This window comes from Lagenorhynchus albirostris, chromosome 2 (genome assembly GCF_949774975.1).
Source record: "Lagenorhynchus albirostris chromosome 2, mLagAlb1.1, whole genome shotgun sequence".
In the NCBI taxonomy this organism is placed as follows: domain Eukaryota; kingdom Metazoa; phylum Chordata; class Mammalia; order Artiodactyla; family Delphinidae; genus Lagenorhynchus; species Lagenorhynchus albirostris.
The window spans coordinates 143,597,254-143,621,113 of NC_083096.1; the positions used below are offsets into that span (position 1 = coordinate 143,597,254).

Consider the following 23,860-nt stretch of genomic DNA (forward strand, 5'->3'; position numbering starts at 1 on the left):
TTGAACTCCTTCAGGACAGGGTCTGTGTCTTATTCATTTGGATATGTCTAGAAATTAATGCACACAGTGCCTGACACCACAGAATTTCAGTACAGGTTAGTTGGTTGAATAAATAAGTCAAAGTTTGTTATAAATATTAGAATATTTTCCAGACTTAATTCCTGCAAAGTTTATGGCAGACTAGAAACCATCACTAAATGTTGAAATAAAGCAAATGATCTTCTGAATAATAGCTTATTTTGAAGACCATAGAAGAAGATTTTGTAGGCAAGAGGATTTTTAATGCTGAAGGTTAATGGACTGATTTTTCGTATTTTGCCAACCTGTTCTTGTGTCAGGGATTTCCTTTGAGAATCTGATAAAGGCTATTAGACTCTGGCTCCAGAAAAAAAACATGTTTATCCATGTACACCGTTTTGCATTTATTTCAGGAGTTCCTAGACCCTTAAAAACTATCCATGGACCAATTTTTAAGAACCCTGTTCTGAAAGTAAAGTGGCTCAAATAGAGAAGTTCGTGGCAGTGAAAAGGCAAAACATACCAAGAAATTGCTTCAGTCTCTTAGATAGTGTGGTGGTGGTGGATTTTGCTGAGGCAGGAGTTAATATTTATTTGTCTTCTACCAGCTTCTCCTTCCTTCCTGTCTTCTGTCCTTTTAGCAAGAACATCAGGAAGTAAAAGCTACATCCTGTCAGGCCAGTTTGTTATCCTGGTCTTGGGCCAGTAAACAGGATAGATTATTACAATAATAGTTATTTGGCATTGTGCTATTCCTGCTTTATATAAATTCTCTTATTCAATTCTTGCAACACGGGTGAAGGGTAAGCAGTTTTATTCTGATTTTTCAGATGAGGAATGGACAAGTTTTCTAAGAAGTTTTCCTTGATATCCACTTCAGCTCAGAGAACACTCAATATCCTTCTCTCCAAACACTTACAATACTGAATTATATTTCTTTCCCCAGTAGTCTCTGAGCTCTGTGTGATAGTACCAACTGTCTCGTAAAATTTCTAATTAGGCAGTATAGTGTAGTATTATTTCAGAGCATGGGCGTTGTAACCAGATTGCCTGGTTTGATTCCGTACATGACTTAGACAAGTTACTTAACTATCTGTGCCTCAGTTTCTTCATCTGTAAAATAGAAATACGAATAATCCCATGTAAAATGCTTAGTACAGTTCCTGGAACATGGTAAATTCTCAATGCATGTTAGTAATCATCATCATCATCCCCAAAACCTAGCTCAGCATTTAGAGCACAGCATTCACTGAAAGGTGCTCAGCAGACATTGGTTGGAATAGCTGAATGAGCACTCTCTTCCCTAGTTGGAGACTGGAACTGTGTAGCTCGGCAGCCAGAATCTGTGTTCCTAAATATATAGATCTCTACCTCAATCGTATATAAGAACTGATTTTTTAAAAAATATTTCAGGCAATGTTAGCATATGGTTTGAATTTTTTTTTTAATTATGTTTTTGGTTTAGTTTAGTTCAAATACTGTGAGAAAACATTAGCTCTGGAGAGAGCATTGCTTATACTGTCGAATCTGGAATTCTTTTGCTTATAAAATCCAACGTGATCTGTTTCTGGCCCTGCGGTACAGATGCTAGAAGGTCTCAATTGTGACTACCTCAGCAATGGCGTTACTGATTGAGTAATCGAAGCTCTACATTGTAGTATGCGTTTGTTTGGTAATAAGAAGGCACCTTAATTCGTTTTTACATAAAGTACATGGCTCATCATTTAAAACCTCTGCTTGGGGAGACTTTCTTTATTTGAAACCCTCCTTGCTCAAGTCTGAATCTGTGCTAATACAGCAGCCGCTAGCCACATGTGGCTATTGAGCACTTGAAATATGGCTAATCCAAATTAAGATGTGCTATTAGTGTAAAATATACTGGATTTCAAAAGAAGAATGTAAATATTTTGGATATCTTGGATTAAGTGAAACATATTAAAATAAATTTCACTTGTTTCTTTTTAATATATAGCTATTTGATCATTTAAGATTACATGTGTGTCATATTTCTCTTGGACCGCTCTGGTCTGAATCAGTTGATTTCTATAAAAATTACGTTTTATTTGCTTGTATTATTTTGTGGCACTGGTAGCTTATTAAGGGGCACTTACCTCTTTTAAGAGAGCAATACTTTTTAGAATGTGTTTGAGTTTGTCTTTGGGAAACAAAAATATCTACCAAGAAATTTCAGCTCCTGAAGGATTTAGGAGTCAGTCTCTACCAACATACTTAAGTCCTAACTGCCATCACTCTGGATGCTTGATTACAACTTTCCAAAAAGCCAGTAAATGTTCTACTTTTATACTAGTAAATTGTATGATGATGATGATGATGATCGCTGACATTTACTAAGCACTTATTGTGTGGTAGGAATTGTGCTGAAGTATTTCTAGATATAATATAAATTAGTCATCCCCATCAACTTTATTATCCCTTTTTTTTAAATTATGAAAACCAAGTTCTAGTCTTACATTTCTTTTCTTTGAGTTTTTTCATCTCATTTTGTTCTGCTAGATAAGTAGAATAAATTAATTATTTGGGGTTTGCAAAATAAACTTTCATTTCTCCTTTTAAAAAGTGAAACATCTAATTTTGGATTCTGCCACTGACAGGGCAGTGGTCATGTGAGCCATACCCCAAAGTTTGTGTTTTCCCCTGATTCCAGTTAGGCTTTCAACAGTTTATGCCCATGAATGCATTCGGACTTTTTTTTTCAAAACTAAAGCTCATTAAGAAAGCCAGCCTCCTAGAACTAAGAAGTTTAGTTTTTCCCATAGGACTGAATGCACTTAAACTTTTGTAGCAATTATCTTTTTTTTATTTAAAGTCTTTATTGAATTTGTTACACTATTTTAATTAATTAATTAGTTAATTAATTTTGGGCTGCGTTGAGTCTTCATTGCTGCGCACAGGCTTTCTCTAGTTGTGGCAAGCGGGGGCCGCTCTTCGTTGCGGTGCTCAGGCTCTAGGCGCGCGGGCTTCAGTAGTTGTGGTACACAGGCTTAGTTGCTCTGCGGCATGTGGGATCTTCCTGGACCAGGGCTTGAACCCGTGTCCCCTGCACTGGCAGGCGTATTCTTAACCACTGCGCCACCAGGGAAGTCCCTATAGCAGTTATCTTAACAGTTTTATAATTAATGGCTATGTTTGTTTTCCCAGCAAACTGTAAGTAGGGGCCCTGGTTTAATCTTTTTTGGCATGTGGAAGATACTCAATAGCTGTTTGTTGAAAGAATGAAATAATATATAGTTATATAATGATTATATATTTAAGGCAAAGAGAAATTAAAAACTTAAGGTACAAATCAATGTCTTTACTCTCAAACTTTAACTTAAGTTTTTATCAACTAAATAAGAATTCTTAGAGTGAAAGACCATATAACTTTCAGACTGGTTTGAATTACACGCCAGAATTTTCTTATCAGCTGTCTGTAGTTGTTACTCTAATCTAACTTAAGACTTCTGACAGTTCCCAAGATAAGCAGAGTCAGAGTGTTCTGTTGCCTTTCTAGCAATTGTCATCAGCTTTCTCAGTAATAAGAGCCTCTGCTTCCTCTCTTCCCCCACAGAGCAGAGCCAGCAGAGAAAGAAGAGCTATGTTGTTAAATAATGCCATTCAGAGTTCAAAAAAGCACAGCTCAGAAATCTTTAGGGACTCCCATTGCCAGTGAATTAAAAGTCTGTGTGTCTTTACCCAGTACTGAAGTTCTTTTATAATCTTACCCTGATCTACCATTCCAGCTTTATTTACCACACATGAACCCTCCATCTTAGATAAATTAGTCTGCTGTCTAGAATTTTCTCACCTCTGTGCTTTCTTTTTTATAAATTTTTTCACTGTGGTAAAATATACATAGCATAAAGTTGACCATTTTAGCCATTTTTAAGCATACAGATCAGTGGCATAGGTGTATTTACGTTGTTACACAGCTGTCACCACTGTTCATCTCCAGAATTTTATCATCCGAAACTGAATGATTTAATTGGACTTGATATCAACTCAACTTCGATGGTATGCAAAATCCTACTTCTGTAAATTCTGTCCCTTCCACCTTATGTTGTTGATGTCATAAATTACATCCTTATACATCATATATCCACTAACATAGCTTTATAATTATTTTTTATGCATTTGTCTTTTAAATCTTACAGAAAATATAAAGGGGAGCTGTAAACCAAAATTACAATAGTACTAGTTTTTGGTTTTGTCCATGTATCTACCTTTACTGGAGACCTTTATACCTTCGTATGGCTTCAAGTTACTGTCTAGTAGCCTCCTTTCATTTCAATCTGAAGGACTCCCTTTAGCATCTGTTATAGCACAAGTCTAATGGTAATGAAATCCTCAGCTTTTGTTTATCTGGGAATATCTTAATTTTTCCCTCATTTTTGAAGGACAGTTTTTCCAGATAGAGTATTTTCAGTTGACAGTTTCTTTTTTATTTCAGCATTTTAAATATGTCATCCCACTGCCTTCCGGCCTTCAAGGTTTCTGCTGAGAAATCCAATGATAACCTTATTTTTGATCCCATGTACATGAAAAGTCTTTCCTTTCTTATTGCTTTCAAAATTCTGTCTTTGTCTTTCAACAATTTGATTATAATTGTCTCAGTGTGAGTTTCTTTGGATTTTCCTGCTTGGCGTTCATTGAGCTTCTTGGGTTGTGGATGTGTGTATTTCATCAAATTTGGGAAGTTTTCTTCTTGGTTTACCTCTTAGTCTGCCATTGTACTGACATCCTTTTTGCTTTCTTGCATAAGCTCTCCCTTGCATTTGAAATGCCATTTTTCTACCCAACATTGATTCTTTGCTTCAAGGCTTAACTGAAGTCTCATCTTAACTGAGTCTTCAAGGTTTTGTGTCACAAAGCATTCCCAGGCTGGAATAATTTCTTTTCAAATACCATATGATAAATATACCACTTACTGTCTGCACAGCTTATTTTTGCAATTCCATAATCCTGCCTTCACTGATACCAAGGAAGCCTTTTCAGACCCTCTCCAGAGCCAGGTACCCATCTTCTGTGTTCCCACAGCACCTTGTACTTACCTGTTGTAGCACCCAGTACCCTGCATTGCAGTTATCTTTTTATGTTCTCCTGCCCAACCCCTCACGTACACTTAATGGAAAGTGTCTGTCTCATTGTTTTTTTGTATCACTAAAGTACAGCACAGTGACAGGTATGTAGTAGAATTCAGTATTTGTTTGTTAAATCAATATGTAGGTTTTAAAGTTGCATAAGGATATATTGGGTACCGTTGTGTATTCTCGTTTTTACTCCTCACAACAATCTTTGTGTATGATATGTAAAGTAGATATTACCTTCAATTTACTTTAAGGAATTAGCTCACACAGTTGTGGAGCTGGCAAGTCTAAAATCTCTAGAACAGGATGATAAGCTGGAGACTCAGGTAAAAGTTCATGTTGTAGCTCAAGTCTGAAGACAGTTTGGAAATAGAATGGCCTCTTCCTTGGGGAAGCCTCAGTTTTTTTCTCTTAAGGCCTTAAACTATTGGGTAAGACCCACCACATATGGAGGGTATCTACTTTACTCAAAGTCTGCTGATTTAAATGTTAATTTTATCTAAAAAAAAAACCTCTATAGCAACATCCAGACTGGTGTTTGACCAAATATTTGGGTACCATGGTACCATGGCCTAGCCAAATTAGTACATAAAATTAACTATCACAGAGGGTGATAGCCAGGGCTTAAGCCCTTCCAAATTTCTTTGTCTCCTGCCTTTCACCTCTGCTTCTTTGTATGAAAATTTTATTATTCTTTAGACAGAGACAGCAAATGCCAACAACATCTTGACCTACATTTGCCCATCTTCATCATTTCACAGGAATGATTTTTCTTAAGAATGAATGAAATAATCCATGTAAAGTACTTATCACATAACACCTATCATATAGTAAATAGTTACTAAGTTCTAGTTTCAATAATTGTTATTGTTAGTAGTAGTAGTAGTAGATATGGTAGTGGTAATAGTGGTTTTCCATTAATTCCAAATTAAGGCATCCTAGATAAAGATTTTAACCACCTTGGCTTTGATCATGGGCCCAATCTTGAGATAATTCCTGTGATTATGAGGTGGGAAGCTGTGACTGGTTAAGCTTTGGTCAGGAGCTAATCCCTGGCCAGTTACTACTCAGAGAGTTTGAGTCTGTAAAAAGATGGCATTTTCTACTTGAACTATATGGGTAGAAAGATAATAGGGAGAGAGGAGCAGTCTCCTAAAAGAAAGATTGCTGAGTACTAGGAGAAGGGAGGGTCAACCAGAACAAATAGCTGTTGCTACAGTGATTTAACAAAGATGACCTGTGATGAAACCAGTATTTGAATTCCGGACTATATTTTACTCCAAGTCTTATGCTTTGAAAATCATATAATAAGTTTCTAAAAGTAGACAGCAATTATTTTGATTATTAAGACAAGATCAATGTTTTATAAACTGTTTTGTACCCCATAATTCCTTTTAACAAATTTAAAAATTACTCCATCAATATTATTTAAAATTCTAAGTAGTGTTAATATTATGAGTAAAACAAAACCATAACATAGGCTCAAAGCCTGCTTTTTTCTTAATTACTTGATATCTTGTACATTTCACCTTACAAATCTTAAGATGGTAGAGATATCAGCATCTGCAGAGTGAAAAATAATAATCAGAGTCAGAAAAACCATTTCATGGTAGAGCTAGATTAGAATTCTGGTCTCCAGTCTTGCGAGTGGCTTTTGCCTACTTCATAGTAAGTTTATGCAGTTATCAACTTTAGGCTTCTGAAAGCTTAGCTTGAGCTTTGCATTTCTTCTTGGTTCAGATTCTAGGTTCCATGGAATCATAGCAGTCAACTTTTGGAACACCAGGGAGCTCCTTCTCTGGCCTTTCTTTATAGCTTTGGTATTTGTGGATTCCTCAGGATGTGCTATTATCTTGGGAGTGAATAGGGCCAGAGAGATAGTCTAAAATGGAGGGTGTATAGGATCATTTCCCTTTTTTAGAAGTTACTAAGGTGAAGGCAATAGCTTTTCCTGATTTCCAAGATAAGCGGCAAAATGCTCACACACCTGTTTTGAAGTATATGTCTGTCTTATCCACATATACTGGTGGGCTCCTCAGGAAACTTAATCTAGATGTCTTTTTATTGTGGCACAGAATCTTGAAAAGAATTAAAATTTTAAATTACTAATGTTAAACAGAATGCTTGGATATTCTTGTATTGACTAATGTATCCATCACCTTTAGAAAAATATACTTGTTGTTTGAAAGAGAGGAGAATGTAAAGAACATGGTCAACCATGGTTAGTGTACCTAAATGTGTGTTTAGATATGTTTACTTGCCTGAAATGAGAAGGATAGCTATAGAGGTTAAGTGTCTGTGGAATACCACAGTATAACAATTTCGTATCTCTGAAATTATAATCTAAATTAATGAGAAAATTATTTGATTTTCAGTCTGGTTTATAGGACAGATTTTCATTAATAATGTTTTTTACCGAAAGTAATATAACTGGTCATTTTATTATTTTTAAAGTTTTCTGTTCAGTACTTATGTTATACTACTTGGTTTTGGTAAAAAAAAGGACTTATGAGACCAGAATTTTACTAGATAAAAGTGGATTGAAAGTTAAGTTCAGTTGATCTCAGACTAAGAGAAATTAATCCCTAAAGATTCCCATATTTTATTTAGTTGAGAATGGTCTTCAGGATGTTTGACATCACCACCACTCCGCACCCCTGCCACACCCAAAATTATGAAGAGAAGTTTGTACTTTCTAAGCTTCCTCCATTTTAGCCAAACATAGACTGTTTGCTGGTTAGAGCTGAGAGTCCTTTGTAATCTGTTTTCTTTTTTCACTAAGTGAGCTTCCTTCTTTTGCTCTCCCATTCTTGTGTCTTGGCTGTGTTAAGTCAGCTCACTGCCTTCTTGCAGCCCTGTTTTCCTGCATGCACACTTTATCTTCTGACCAGGCACAGTGACAGCAGTTAACAGGGGAGCAAGAAAGGATTGAATACAAACATGCACATTAGTGTGTGCAGTTTTGGTCTATGATACCATGTTGCGTCTTCTGTTTTTGTCATTATCTACTGTCAGAAAGGAGGAGCTGAGCTGATACTGACCTAGTGTGGAATGCCTGAGGATTTGGGATGAAGGGAGGAGGCTAGTGTTTCATGTGACTAATCTTTGACATGCTGCGGCAGGACTGAAAACACTCTTCTCACTTAAGGAGGAAAGAAAAAATTTCTAAGATTTCACTTGCAGAATTTGTGGAGTATATTTAGATGTTTCTTCCTGTGTTTTTCTAGTTTTCAATTTTATCTAATTTTATAAGGATTAGAAGTGGGGAATGAACTTTGCTTAATAAGTAGATTGAGGTATTATGGGAGTAACGGGCTGCAACAATGATTCACATGGTAAGAGAATGTTTAAAATCTCCACTGACATCTTGACCCACATTTTGACCCATCTGACAAACGGTTAGTGAGCTCCTTGGCCATCTCAAGTATTTAAAAGTAACAGTATACAAATAGCTTTATTACTGTGCTTTTTTTCCTCCCATATAAATCTTAAGAGCATTGCACCTGCATATCCAAAACAGTTGATTTTTGTCTACATTTAAAATCTCACCTCAAAAAAGGTGAGAAATATAAATGTAGCATGTAGTGTTCCCTTAAGTATCTCCTTTGGTGTAATTTTCTCACTTTACTTTATGCCTCAGCTTAATGGAGGCTGATCCTCTGTTTGGGTTATGTCTGGGATGAAACTGAAATATAGCCATGAAGCTCTAAGAAGAAACTCTGCAGTACTAATCTGGAGGACTTATTGAATGGCATCCTCCCTTCTTATTGCCTTCTTTTACCTTTCCCCCACCCCCAAAATGTATTGCTGCAGAAATCTATGGCTTTTTCCTCTCATTTTGTAGAAAAAGAAAGTGAAAGGAGTGGGGGTGGGGTGTGTAGATTTCAGTACAAACGGGCATTTAAATTTGTTATGTCAAAAAAAAATAGCTCTGTTTTGTAATTCTGAATCTAAGGTTGCTTAAGATTCACTTTAGGAATCCAGCTCTGATGGAAGCATGTAAGACTTTAGATAATGGTGTTTCAAACTAAAAGTGGATCCTAACATGTTTGACCTGAAGAGTAGAAAGAGATAAATGCTAATGTGATTCTTTTTTTACTTAGTGTACATTGTCTTATATATTTGATCAATTGGTATTTATGGGTGATCCTAAAATAGCTTTTGAGCAGATGTGGTATTTAATAGAGCAAATGGCCTGTGTTTTGACAATCTTTTTCTATTTTCTCTGTTGTTTCATTCTAAAATTGGTGCACACAAGTGAGATTTAAGAGGAAATTAACACTTCAGTAAATGTCCTTTTCCCTAATTTTGTTGACTGTTTCTATTAGCCATTTTCATTTTATTTGACAGTGATACTTAAGGGTTAAGCTTCAGAGCTGATGCAACTCCTCCTTTTTTTCACCAGCAATTTTCATTGGGCAGCATTTCCATAGCAACAGTGAGATCAGTGAAACCTGAGTGTTTCATTGATTATTTTTCTCCTCTTCCTTTTTTAATCTATTCTCTCTTCACCACATTTTAGTGAGAAAGCGATTTTTTTTTTTTACAAACAGAGCTTATATTGATTTCTATTCCATAAATAATTAAAAGAGGGTAGAAAAATCTGCCCTTCATTTAAAAATTGAATGTTTCACTATGTATTTAAAAAACGATTCAGGATTAGGAGGATGGATAACCATACCAGCTGTAGCTGATGTTCTCAAATATTCTTGCATTGTTTGCTGGTCTTCTAGGGAAAAGAATAATGTGGAACAGGACCTGAAGGAGAAAGAAGATACTATTAAACAGAGAACAAGTGAAGTTCAGGTATGTGAACTGTAAAATTCAGTATTCCATATCTGATTTAGGAGGATTCATTTTAAATGTATGGGGTCGTTTACTATGTGATGGTTGTGGTATTGATGAGTAGGTCAAGGGAATGCCTATTATTTATGTGATATAAATCTTTATCTTCTGCAAAATGATTATTTTTCTCCTAATTCTGGCCTGCAAAGATTACACTACAATGATCAAGCAGTATTTTTCAGTGTAAATTTCTAGCTTTAAAGGTATTTTAAGATGATATTTATTTGCATATTATATCCTTAAAGGTAAGTTTGAATGACTTATGATATAAATATTATTATGCCAATAAAACTGAATGAGTGAGATCATCATCATCATCATGAAAACGCAGATTGCTTTTCCATGGGTGTGAGATTTTGTTAACTAGGAGACCTAGTATTTTAAAGGACTGTCTCTCATAATACTGATAGGGTGGGAAATGATATGGAACAATTTACAGTAGTATTTTATAAGTTGCTTAGTAGCCAGGATATCTTAAACTTTGGCATAAAGAGATTTAATTCATTTTCACTAAGTGCTAAGTAGCTTCATTTTACAAATAGAAAAGACAATAAAACTTCAGTTTCTGATTGGGAAGTGATGCAAACGAGGTATTTCAAACATTAAAAATACAGAAAATTGGGCAGTGTTGCATTTAGAGCAGTAAGCAATGCATGTGATCATGTTATTGGAGCACCGTTTCTTAAATGCCACACCAGCACATACAGGAGGTTGGATATCAAAGCACTGGTAGCAGTTGCCAGTAAGAGCTCATGGATGGGCATTTCTTAACATGTTACTTGTATGTTGGATTTCCTTGTCCTGATAGTTTGAAATGGGCAAAAGCTCTAAAATTGTTAGATCCATTATTTTGTTTTAATGTAGCACATTCACCAGAGATTGTCTGACAGGTGGACCATGCTAGGGTGGGGAGAATGATTTACTGAGGGGCTGAGGAAGAAGCCAGAGAGAGAGACGTCTTATTAGAAGTTGATTCCATTATTGTACTTATTTTTCTGGAATTTTCTTAAAGGTGATACAAAGTTAAGAGATGATCACTAATATATTTCTCTTTGTGGTAGTGAGATATGGAATGGTTACCTCAATTACATTATTTTTGTGCAATTTTTGAACTTCTTAAGAAATGCAAAAGAGTCATAGACTTTAAGCAGTTATTGCTGAAAATAGCTTAAGAATGGAATATAAAATCTCAAAAGTTTTCTCAATCTGAAGCGGTAGAAATAGTTACTGATATAATATTGGACAGCTTCTAAATTTAGCTAGATAATGTTTCAAAGTACAAAGGTTTTTGCGGTAGACAGTATTTTTTTATTTGTGTACATCTATCTATGGATTTTCACTATTGCATCTTTTGAGGATGGGAATTTTAAATAGCCACTTTGGGAGAACACTAAAATTTACATTGTTCTTTTCAGGCTAAATCGGCTACCCTCGAATATTTGATTTCTTATATTTATAGAAGTTTTGTTATCAGTCAAAATTGCTTTGTTATATGCTTGTCCTTCTTTTACTTAGTGGTGATGGTAAGGTATATGTTAATTCTTAAGCTTTGCCAAATCCAAAATGTGTGCTTGGCAGAGGAAGTCTAAATTGTTGAATTTTTTTGCATAAGGTGCTGTAAATAAAAGATATCTTGGGGCGTGGTTAGTATAGGCCAAGTTCTAATGGTTGAGCGTGCAAGTTCATTGAAAAAAAACACAGGATTAAAGCTTTGCATTAGTAGATTCATTACTTATTCCACCCCAATACAGGTGTTGTATTGTCCATGGTAATGAGATACTAGATTAAGTATAACATGATAATTGACAACTACAAGTAATTAAAACTTTTCATTTTAGTGATTATTTTCAATTTTCTGGAGCAAGACAACTTACCTGAAGATGGTAACAAGTATATTGTATTACCTATTGAGTTAACTCTGATTTAGCCATTGGTAATGAGGCACAGAGTAGGAATAACATGAATAATTAAGATCTGTAACTAACTTGAACTCCTAATGCTTATTTTCTAATTTCTCTGGCAAAAGGCAGTTTACTAGAGCTTATTAATAACTATCAGAATCAAAGAACTTCACTGCTTCTGACACCACTTTCTAATGTAGGTGCTAATGAATAATGCCAGAATGAAGACATCAAGGGAGAAGTAAGGGAATATTGACTATCAATAAATGTCTTTCTGCCTAATCCAAACTTGGCTTTTCTGAGTATTCTTGCTTTTCTCCATATTTATAAAGTCACAGATAGTGATTATATGAGCTCATATCTCAAGCACAGAAACCAAACTTTCAAAGCCTCTTTAGATGTGACCAAAGTGCCAAAAGATTAGTTTTTTTTTAGCATTTATATAGTCTTCCTAATTCAGTTAAATTAGAAAATCTGCTACATAATTAATTTCTACATGTTTGTTTCCTGTATGTATTCCCATGAATTACCATCTTGAAAACTTACAGTTCAAGACTTTTTTCTTAAAGAGCAAACCAGCAATTAACCTCCTATTTTATGTCGTGAGATGATCACTTAACTCATATGATGTACACTGCTAGTTTGTCAAGTTCCATGGAGAAATTAGGCCCAAAATGATCCAAGGAGGGGAAACTGTAAAAGGATATTCTATCTCAGATGTTTATGGTTTGAGCTTTTTGTTGTTATAGGGAGAAGGTAGACCCACATTCTTTCCTACCTTAAACTGCATATGTACAGTTTTATTAAAAATTTTCTTCAGGTAGTCAACACATATTTAGGAATTCACCCTCTCATATGTATGCTTTTCAGTTTTGCATAGAAGTTTATAGGAAACGACTTGGTATCAGACAAACTTAATTCAGTTCCTGGTTCTGGCTCTTCCAAGGTTTGAGATCCTAAGGAAGGAATTCAGCCACTCTACATATTAGTTTTCTCTTCTGTAACATGAGATAATAAAAATACTAAACAGTTTGCTGTTAGAATAAAATGATATAATGCAGGTAAAGTGCCTCAGAGTGATTGGCACAAGGTAAGCGTTCAGTATATGTTCTAATTAATAGTAGTATTCTATATCTTACTGTCATCTCCGTTACTCTCCATCATCATGCTCTTTCTTCTCTGACTTCTATCTTCACATGGCTATATAGGACTAACCAATTTGAAAATACCTTTTTGTTGTTGTTGCTGTCACTTTAGCTACCAGCCTGTTTTTCTCTATTGTTGTTTCTTTGTGTGGCCCTTTTCCCCCTTCCTAGCTTTTCAGTAACCCTACTTAGTTTCCTGTTCACCCATACCATTGTGCTTAATTTATCTCCCCAGAACCAAGAATAATCTTAAGGCCAAATCCATTGGTCCTTCCTACATTGGTTACTGATTTCTTGGGTTGCATTCTCCTAGATATTCATAGCCCCACCTCTTTGACCCTTTGCTTCTGTTGCCTTTGCCAGGGACAGACGGACACACTCCGATCCCCTCTTTCCTCCCTTTTCCATACCCTCTGTCATCCGTATACTGATAACTCACAAATATTTGTCAAGCCCTCAGTTCTCTTGAGTGCCAGTCTGACATCTCCAGTTAGGCATTTTGAGGTTTATCATTTCAAAGCCAGTATATCTAAAATGAGTCTCATCTTGTTGAAAAAAATTGGCTTCAAGTTTTGAACTTTTCTGTTTCTGTCAGTGTTTTTCTTTCTCACTACTGCCACCCCTATCACCTAACATCTGAAATGTTGACATCAGTTTTAAGTGCTTACTCCATCCTCCTCCTGACTTTCTTCCTAAACCAATTTTAGTTATGACTCTCAGATGTGAAAATCTTTACTGCTGCCCACTGCCACTGTTAATAATGGGAGGATGTCATCCTCATGGATATATTGGAATTGGAAAAAAAATTATAGGCCATCCTCTTGTACTACTTATTTTTTGATTGCCTGCCTCTGAACTGTGCGCCATACACATGCTCTTTTTTATTCCCACCCTTATACCTTTTGTTGTTGCAATCTAGAATGTTCCTTACCCCCTTGCTTATGTGAATTCTACCCATGCCTTAAAGTCCAGCTCAAACTGACCACTTTTCTAAACTTTCTCTTCTCTGTCCCTTCAGTCTATACCTGTCTTTCCTGTGTTGGAACTCCCAGAGAAGTGTGTGTACACTTATATGGCACGTTCAGTACGTTACCTTATTGTACTATTTTAATGTGTATGTATATAGATTCCAATATCTTATAGCTTATATTGTGAGCTCCTTAAGCTTAGAAATTGTACCTTGGATCTTATTTTTCACTATGTATGGTAATTATTCTTAGATGGAGGTAAATTTAAGGAAGATATTGACAGTAGAAATGAATAAACTTCCATTTTGTGCATGAAATTAAAAATAGGGCAACACACACTCAGAAACCACAGGCAGAATGGATCAGGAGCACAGCTGGTATCATGAAGAGTCAGACATTTCCATATTGTTCATACTACCTTCATGAGAGAGAAGCTCCCAGTTATTTAAACTTTATCAGTAAAGATTTAGTAGTTCCTAGTAATTGCCCATATTTTTTTTCCCTAGATGAAGAAGGATGACTTATTTTGGGTAGAAATAAAATTAGATACATGAGCTCAACATTCTTTTCCTGGCGATAATGTTCTTAGAACATGCTGAGAAGCATATGATTGAGAAATAAAGGCAGGCTGTTAGTAGGGTTTTCTAACATCTACCCTAGTTTAATAGACTCCCTTTCTGGTCTTTGACTTAAACATCTTGCTCTATAGTTGATACTTTTTTATATGAAGACTATTCCTAGGGGCTTCCCTGGTGGTGCAGTGGTTAAGAATCCTCCTGCCAATGCAGGGGACACGGGTTCGAGCCCTGGTCCGGGAAGATCCCACATGCCGCAGAACAACTAAGCCCGTGCACCACAACTACTGAGTCTGCACTCTAGAGCCCGTGAGCCACAACTACTGAGCCCACGTGCCACAACTGCTGAAGCCCACATGCCTAGAGCCCATGCTCCACAACACGAGAAGCCACCCCAATGAGAACACACCGCAACAAATAGTAGCCCCTGCTCGCCCCAACTAGAGAAAGCCCACGCGCAGCAACGAAGACCCAACACGGCCAAAAATAAATAAATTTTTTAAAAAGGAGAGAATATTCCTATAACTTCCATTTTGAGAATTAGGCCAACGTAACGAATGTACCTGATTATTTATAGTTTTGGATTAGTCTGTAGGATTTTTTTTAATCACTTAAATAGCATTTTCTGTAAGATTACCAAAATACTTCAAGTTACCTTTGTTCTTTTTAATAGTTCTTCAAGTATGAATATACTAGTGTACAAGTATAGATATACTGTATATATGGTTTGGGTTTTTTTTAAAGTTTTAATCATAAACTGGTGTCCTGTTGTTTATTTTTTACTCTGTATTTATATGAAACAGATACAAATGTATTCATATTTCATAGATTTACCTCTTTAGTTGTACAACTGACTTGGGTTGCTAAAATTAATTATTTTATTCTTAAATACAGCTGAGAATTTTTTAATCTTTTTTTTTTTTTTTTTCCGGTATGCGGGCCTCTCACTGTTGTGGCCTCTCCCATTGCGGAGCATAGGCTCTGGACGCGCAGGCTCAGCGGCCATGGCTCACGGGCCTAGCCGCTCCGCGGCATGTGGGATCTTCCTGGACCGGGGCACGAACCCGTGTCCCCTGCATCGGCAGGTGGACTCTCAACCACTGCGCCACCAGGGAAGCCCTAGCTGAGAATTTTTATGTATTTGTTTAAATTTTATTTCCACTACCCCCCGTAGCACATCAGGGAATATGGAGGAATGGGGACAAATTTATCATTTTCTTTAACTTGTGTGATTTCTAGAAAATAGGACACTTCCCTTGAAATTTATTTTTATTTTTCTTATTTTTTTGAAATTTATTTTAAAATAAAGCCAAGATCCCAGTCAAGGATCCCTTCATTCCTGGATGAGGAACCTTGGATGTGGCTTGCTTTGGTATTTTTCTAAAACAGACCTTGGCAACGCATTACAGAAGTCTTGTTCACTTTATGCTTGCCATTTTCTAATTGCTGCTATCCTCTTTTCTTTTGTTGTTGATGACACAGGTGAGTAAGTAGAGCATGATCATGGAAAGTAGAACGTAACTAGGAAGGCATCTGCAAATGTCTTTAGTCACTCACTTGATGAGATGGCATTTGATAGTAACTGAGGTTATGCACTAATTCAGGAGAGGATTTTCCCAAAGGGCTACCTTAAGATAAAAAGAAAGTTATCCTAGTTTAGTGGAAGACACCGTTTGCAAGAGAACCTGCTGCTGCCCAGGGAGTCAAGGGTGGGCAGGAGGTGGGGGCAGGGAGGGAGATGTACATCTGTTGACTTTACTTAGTCTCAGGATAAGCAAGTCTGTACCAAAATAAAATAGCCAAGTATATTTGGATATTGAAATTTTTGTGAAAATGCATTACAGTGGTAGTAGTCTTACCAAGTAATTTTACAGTGAAGTTTGATTCTTATTCTTGTTCACATGTATGTTTGCATCTGTTCATTTTGATTTTGTGCAGTTTACTAAGTTTGCTTACTGAAAAAGAAGACCTTTGTGTGTGTGGATTAATGTTGGAATTTTTTTTAGAGAAGATCTTTTTCATATTTAGATGAGACATGGAGAAACATTAATTATAATTAATTTTAATGTGGACATCTATCCAGCTTAAAATATATCACTAATGTGGGGTAGTTTCTCAGTAACCTTTCGCTTAAGGCCTGTGCTTTTGTGTTACTATGTGGATTTTTACTATAGCCAAGAAGTGAGGTTGGGAAATTTGAGTGAATGTGTTTGCTCTTTGGAAGAGAAAGGGCAAGAATGAGTAAATATTATATTGGCTTGTTTATTCCCTTTCCTCTTGCATAAACTTTTCTTCTAGGGGTGCGTTTAAAGTGACTCTCTAAAAATGCAAGTTCTGAAATCTGGTTCATTTTATTAAAGGAAACCAGCATCAATCCCACTATTGGTAGTTCGTACATAAAAATTCAGTTACATCGGAATATTTTTATATTGGTATGAAACCATGAGAGGTATGTGATACTTAAAACACTGCAAACTTGACATTTTATGATTATAAAGGTAATATGGGTCCCTAGTAATCATGTAAAATAAAGAAAAATATAAAAGGAAGGAAACCCTACAATTTCACGTTCCAGGAAGAGCCATTGTTAACATTTTGCTGTATTTTCTATGAATGTATATAAATGGCTTTATATTTATTTGCCATTATACTGTATATGCCTTTGTGTTCAACTTTTAATTTTTATTATTTTTTTTGGCTGTGTTGGGTCTTCGTTGCTGCGCGTGGGCTTTCTCTAGTTACGGCGAGTGGGAGCAACTCTTCGTTGCGGTGCACGGGCTTCTCCTGCAGTGGCTTCTCTTGTTGCGGAGCACGGGCTCTAGGTGCGTGGACTTCAGTAGTTGCCACGGGCCCTAGAGTGTGCGGGCTTCAGTAGTCGTGGCTCGCGGGCTCTAGAGCGCAGGCTCAGTAGTTGTGGCACACGGGCTTAGTTGCTCCATGGCATGTGGGATCTTCCTGGACCAGGGATTGAACCGATGTCCCCTGCCTTGGCAGACGGATTCTTAACCACTGTGCCACCAGGGAAGTCCCTGTATTCAACTTTTAAAAATTAGCATTATGTCCTAGACATTTTCTTACATTACGTGACCCTTTTAAGGCAAATTTTGTTTTTCTAATTGTACTTACAATGTAAGTAGAGACATCATAATTACATCTATTTATAAAGACTGGGTATTATTAGTGATGTGAAGTCCAAGATTTTTCTTCGGGGTTTGGGAGAGGGTAGGAAATTAGACTAGAATATTCGAAGATGGGAATAAGTAACATATTTTTCCTATTCCTATTAAGCATTTCTCTAAAAATGCTTTTTGGATCAGTATATCATTATATATAAACCATATAATAATTTTATGAACAGAGTATTGACAGTGGGTTGTTTTCCCAAATATAAAATTACTTCAGATCTGCAGGTGGCATGCTTTCAAAATATTTTGTAATTAAATTATGAGAATTTTTCAAACCACTGTAGTTTTTCAAGCTACTGCATTAAAGTGAAGCTGTTACTATGCCTTTCTGAAGAGTAAGAATAGAATATAATATAAATGTAAAAAAAGAAATTCATAAGTTTAAAAGCATGAGAAAGATATATGCCACAGTGACATGCTAAATCAGTAAAGATTATTTCCATATAATGGAAAATTTATTATTTAAAAAATTGTTTTTAATTTTTGGCTGTGCCACGTGGGATGTGGGATCTTAATTCCCCGACTAGGAGTTGAACCCGGGTCCCCTGCATTGGAAGTATGGAGTCTTAACCACTGGACTGCCAGGAAAGTCCCTGGAAATTTTTTTTTTTTTTTTTTTTTTTCTGTACGCGGGCCTCTCACTGTTGTGGCCTCTCCCGTTGCGGAGCACAGGCTCCGGACGTGCATGCTCAGCGGCCATGGCTCACGGGCCCAGCCGCTCCGCGGCATGTGGAATCTTCCTGGACCAGGGCACGAACCCGTGTCTCCTGCATCGGCAGGCAGACTCTCAACCACTGCACCACCAGGGAAGCCCCCCTGGAAATTTTAAATGTCAAATCAGTCTTGGTCTATTGACTGTACAAATATTGAATCAGTATAGAAATTTAGATGTTATTTTAATTTAACAAAGTGCATTTATTATAGGTCAGTTAGAGGCTAGTTTTAATATTTTGCTATAGTTTAAATGCAGAGTGAAGCTTTCCCATAGTATGTTGAAAGAACATAAAGCCCTTTCTGTCAGCCTCAGGCACGTTTCCCACTAGTTTCTCCCAGATACTAGAATCCTTGTGATAGTTACGAATCATTGCCTAATTAATCGTCTGGAATGTGCGAGGTATTGCACTAGATTGTGGAACCTCTAAGAAAGATGAGGCATTGGCTCTGTCCTTCAGCAGGTTATTATTTAGAGGTAACTATAATACAGTGTAGTAAGTGTCATAATAGAGGTTAGGTACAAACTGCTGTAAGAGCACAGGTAAAGGAACTTCAAGGTGGGTCAGAGGATATTAAATTTGGCTGGGCCTTGAAGAATGAAAAGTGAGCTTCCAGATAGCAATGGTGTGGAAGGGCATTCAAGGCAGAGCAGATGGTGTAGGAAAGGCACACGGACATTGCAGTATATTGTCTTTTGGAGAAAGAGGGTCTATTGAGGGTGGGGCACAGGTGACCATGAAGAAAAGAGGGTAGTAAAAGAGGAAGGATAATGTTGGGCCCAGAATTGAAGGTTCTAAGGTATCTTGTAGCCTGTTTTACTTTATCCTATAGATAAGAGGGAACCATCGTATATTTTTGAAATAGCAGAGTGATTAAAGAAATCTCCTTTGCAATGAGTTATTTTTTTAAGAAAATTAGACATTTGGAATAGGAAGAAACAAAGGCAAAATAAATTATGAATCAGGAGAGGGACAATGAAAACTAGCATGTGTCTATTGAGAGCCAATGTGAGCTGCATATCTAAAGGTGTATCTCCATTTTGAGTGTGGATTGGTTAACAGTGTAAGCAAGGTTAAAAATATAGGCATTAAAAAAATATTTAGGCATGCTGCTAAATTAATAATAAAGTACTAGCAGAGCTCACCATTATGAATCTGTAATCACCTAGACGCATGGAATGTTAGCCCAAGAAGAGTCTTTCATTGATCATCCATTGTGTTGGCTCTTTTAAGGGAATTTTTAAAGGAAAGCAGCATGGTAGTAGTTGTACTTTTAAATTGATCAGTTGGTTGAGAAAATATAAGTTAAAAAGCAGTTATTAAAAACATGGTTCAGTGTCTTATTTAATCACAGGAGCATCTGCATATATTTGAAAAATAGTGGCACATGTGTGAAACATTTAGTCTACAGACAGTGTGTAGCATAGCATATAGCAGAGCTCAGACTCTGGAAGGAGAAATGAGAACGTACTGTATTGCACAGGGAACTCTACTCAATGCTCTGTGGTGACCTAAATGAGAAGGAAATCCAAAAAAAGAGGGGATATGTGTATATGTGTAGCTGATTTACTTTGCTGTACAGTATAAACTAACACAATATTGTAAAGCAACTATACTCCAATAAAAATTTTTTTAAAAACCTAGTTTGAATTTATCACTTGCTAAATTGTATCTTTGAACAAGTTACTTGCTCATCTGTACCTCAGTTTTCTCATGTGTAAAATGTGACTAATAGTATCTACCTCATAGATTTGTCATATGGGGTGTAAATGAGTGTAACAGTACCTAGCACAATGTAAGGGCCATTGAAAATGTTTGCTATCATGTTGATGATGCTATCTTGTATAAGTCATGCAATAATTCAGAGACCTTCTGGTAAGTTTTTCTTCTATTTTCTTAGATTCTTATTCTGATGAATGATCATTGGGGTCTTTGAATAGTATGTTATTTAAAGGATATTGTTACTTTTAGAAACTTGTGTTCACAATTTTAATTCAGTCTCTTCGAGATCTCTGCCCACCTCGTGCAGACACATGCCTTAGGAGTTATCAATCCATTCTTCTTTCTCACCCGTGGTTCCTGGAGACAATCAAGTCCTAATTCCCTATGGAATCCTTTGTATATAATGAATTAACCTCTCTCCTGTGCATCTGCAGTGGTACTAGTAATTTACCATTCTTCAGAGAATTGGGAAAATAGTCATTCAAATGATCTTCTCTGGTTCAAATGAGGAACCCCAATTGTCAGAGGATATGTAAATTTGGCCATCTTGGCTGCCGTGTTCCATGGTGGTAATGATAATGACAAGGTTGCATTCATCTGTCTCTCAACTCTCCCTTGTACAGAGATTTCCCACTGTATTATTTTTAAATCTGTATTCGTTTTTTTTTTTAATAAATTTATTTATTTATTTAGTATTTTTGGCTGTGTTGGGTCTTTGTTGCTGCACGCGGGCTTTCTCTAATTGTGGTGAGCGGGGGCTACTCTTTGTTGCAGTGCGCTGGCTTCTCTTGTTGCTGAGCACGGGCTCTAGGTGCACAGGCTTCAGTAGTTGTGGTGCATGGGCTCTAGAGTGCAGGCTCGGTAGTTGTGGTGCACGGGTTTAGTTGCTCTACAGCATGTGAGATCTTCCTGGACCAGGGCTCGAACCTGTGTCCCCTGCATTGGCAGGCGGATTCTTAACCACTGTGCCACCAGGGAAGCCCCTAATCTCTGTATCCTTTATCATTAAGCATAAGATCTAGCACATAGATGAATAAATAAACATGTCATTTTCAAAATGGTTTATCTTTTTTTGTTTTAAGAAATTTTCTTACACTGAGATCTGTATTTTCTTCTGCACATTTTAAAGTTTTGTCTTTCACATTAGGTCTGTAGTATACCTGGAATTAATTTTTCTGTTTGGTATGATTTAGAGACTTATAATTTTTTTCTTCTTGCCATACGGGTATGCCCAGCATCATTTACTGAATAGTTAGTTCTCTTTTCCTCCGGTCAATTTTAATGTCATGCCTTCTCATCATTTTTTCATTATATATCTAGATCTGTGTCTAAGTTCTGTTTTCTCTTCCTTTGATCTATTTGTCTATCCTTGCATCAAACCAAGCTGTCTTAGTTATCCTAGCTTTCCAGTAATTCATAATATCTTATAGGGTAAGTCCTTTTTACATTTTATAATGCTGTTTTTGGTTTTTTTCTTTGTTCTTCCAAATAATTTTTAAAATATGTTCTTCCAGAGCTCTTCAGGTTCCTTGGAAAATCTTGTTAGGATTTTCATTGGAGTGTATAGATTAATTAGGAGAGAATTAACACCTTTACTGTGTTACTCATCTTTCACTAAATAGTAATGGAGTACCTCTTGTATACTGGGAACTGGGAATATAGCAGTGAACAAAATTCACAAATATCCCTGGACTCATGGAGCTTACATTCTAATAGAAGGAGATACGTTCTATTACTCATAGTAGCCAAAACTAGGATCAGTCTAAATGTCCATCAAAAGTATATCCATACAATGGAATACTACTCAGCAATAAAAAGGAACAAACTACGTATACATGCAGTAACATGGATGAATCTCAAAATATACTGGGTATAAAAATACAGTAGACTACAAAACAAAAAAGAAAGAATACAGTAGACTACACATTACCATAGACTACATATTATATGATTCTATTTATATGAAATGTCTATAAAAGGTAAAATTATAGCAACAGAAAGCAGGTCACTGGTTTGCCTGGGGCTTGAAATGGGAATGAGAATTGACTCCTAAATGGTATGAAGGAACTTTTTAGGTTGTGGAAGTGTTATAAAACTGAATTGTGGTGATCATTGCACAACTGTATATATTTACTAAAACTCAGTTGTATACTTACAATGGGCACCTTTTATGGTTGTATAAATTATATCTCATAGAGCTATTTAATTATTTTATGCCAACTCAGATGCAACTTGAAAACATGCTAGGTCGCAAAGAAGCCAGTCACAAAAAAACACGTTGTATGAGTCCATTCATATAAAATATCTAGAACAGACAAAGCTATAGAGATAAAAAGTAGATTGGTGGTTGCCTAGGGCTGGGGTGATTGGGAGAGAAATAGCGAGTGACTTGCTAACGGGTATGGGGTTTCTTTTTGCAGTGACAAAAATGTTCTAAAATTGTTGTGGTCATGGTTCCACAACTCTAAATATACTAAAAACCATTGACTTGTACGCTTTAAATGGGTGAATTGTATGATATGTAAATTATCTCAATAAAAGCTCTTCTAGAAAATAAATAAAATTATATGCTGTATATGAAGGAGAATCAGTGGAGGGAGATGGTGGTGGGTGATGGTGAGGAAGGCCTCACTGAGAAGTTAACAGTTGAGCAAAGACTTCAAAGAGATGGGGGATTGAGGCATGTGGATACTTGGGGGAAGAACTTTCTAGGAAGAGGGGATAATCAGTGAAAGATCCCGAGAAGGGAGCATATCTGACATGTTTGAGAAGCAGCAGTAAGGCCAGTGTGGCTGAAATAGAGTGGGCAAGGGAGAGAGCAGTAGGAAATGAAGCTGGGAGATGGGATCACGTGGGGCCATTGTAAAGACTTGGGTTTTTACAGTAAGGGAGATGGGAAGTCAGTGCAGAGTTTTGCGTAGAGGAGTGACATCATCTGACGTGGGTTTTTATTTTATTTTATTTATTTTTTATTTATTTATTTTGGTGGTACGCGGGCCTCTCACTGTTGTGGCCTCTCCCGTTGCGGAGCACAGGCTCCGGACGCGCAGGCTCAGCGGCCATGGCTCACGGGCCCAGCCGCTCCGCGGCACGTGGGATCTTCCCGGACCGGGAAACGAACCCGTGTCCCCTGCATCGGCAGTTGTACTCTCAACCACTGCGCCACCAGGGAAGCCCTGACGTGGGTTTTTAACAGTGGCTGCTGTGCTGAAAATAAACTGAAAGGTAGCATGCATGGAGGAAGGGAAACCACTTAGAAGGCAGCAGTCTAGGAAAGAGAGAAAAGTGACTGGGACCAAGGTTGAAGAAAAACGTGGCCAGTTTTTTAAGTATATTTTGAAGGAAGGAGCAAAAAATTTGCTGACAGATTGGAGATGAGATGTGAGAGAAAGAGAAGAGTCAAAGAAGATGCTATATTTTTTGGCCAGAGAAACTGAGAGGGGGAAAATGGAGGATAAAGCAGATGGGGTGGGGGAAATGCCAGGAGTTCTGTTTTTGATATGTTAGAGAAGCCCATCAGACATCCAAGGATGGATTTGAGTAAGCGAATTGAATTTCTAAATCTGGAATCTAGGGAAGAAGTCCTCAAGTAAAGATTGTATTTAAAGCTATGAATCCTCCAATCCATCAACACAATGTACTTAATAAGATGAGACTTTACTTTCCCTTAAGATAGGCTTTTATAAATTGTTAACCTTCCCCTG

General features: G+C 36.8%; 1 protein-coding gene across 4 annotated transcripts in view; it reads left to right on the forward strand.

The window, feature by feature from the left end:
* EPS15 (epidermal growth factor receptor pathway substrate 15) overlaps window positions 1-23,860 on the forward strand; it is a 161,483-nt gene that overhangs the window by 82,891 nt on the left and 54,732 nt on the right. For all 4 annotated transcript variants that reach the window (XM_060140095.1, XM_060140096.1, XM_060140097.1 and 1 more), the window contains exon 13: window positions 9,836-9,908. In XM_060140095.1, the coding sequence (XP_059996078.1) occupies window positions 9,836-9,908 (73 nt within the window). The remainder of the gene's footprint in view (window positions 1-9,835; window positions 9,909-23,860) is intronic.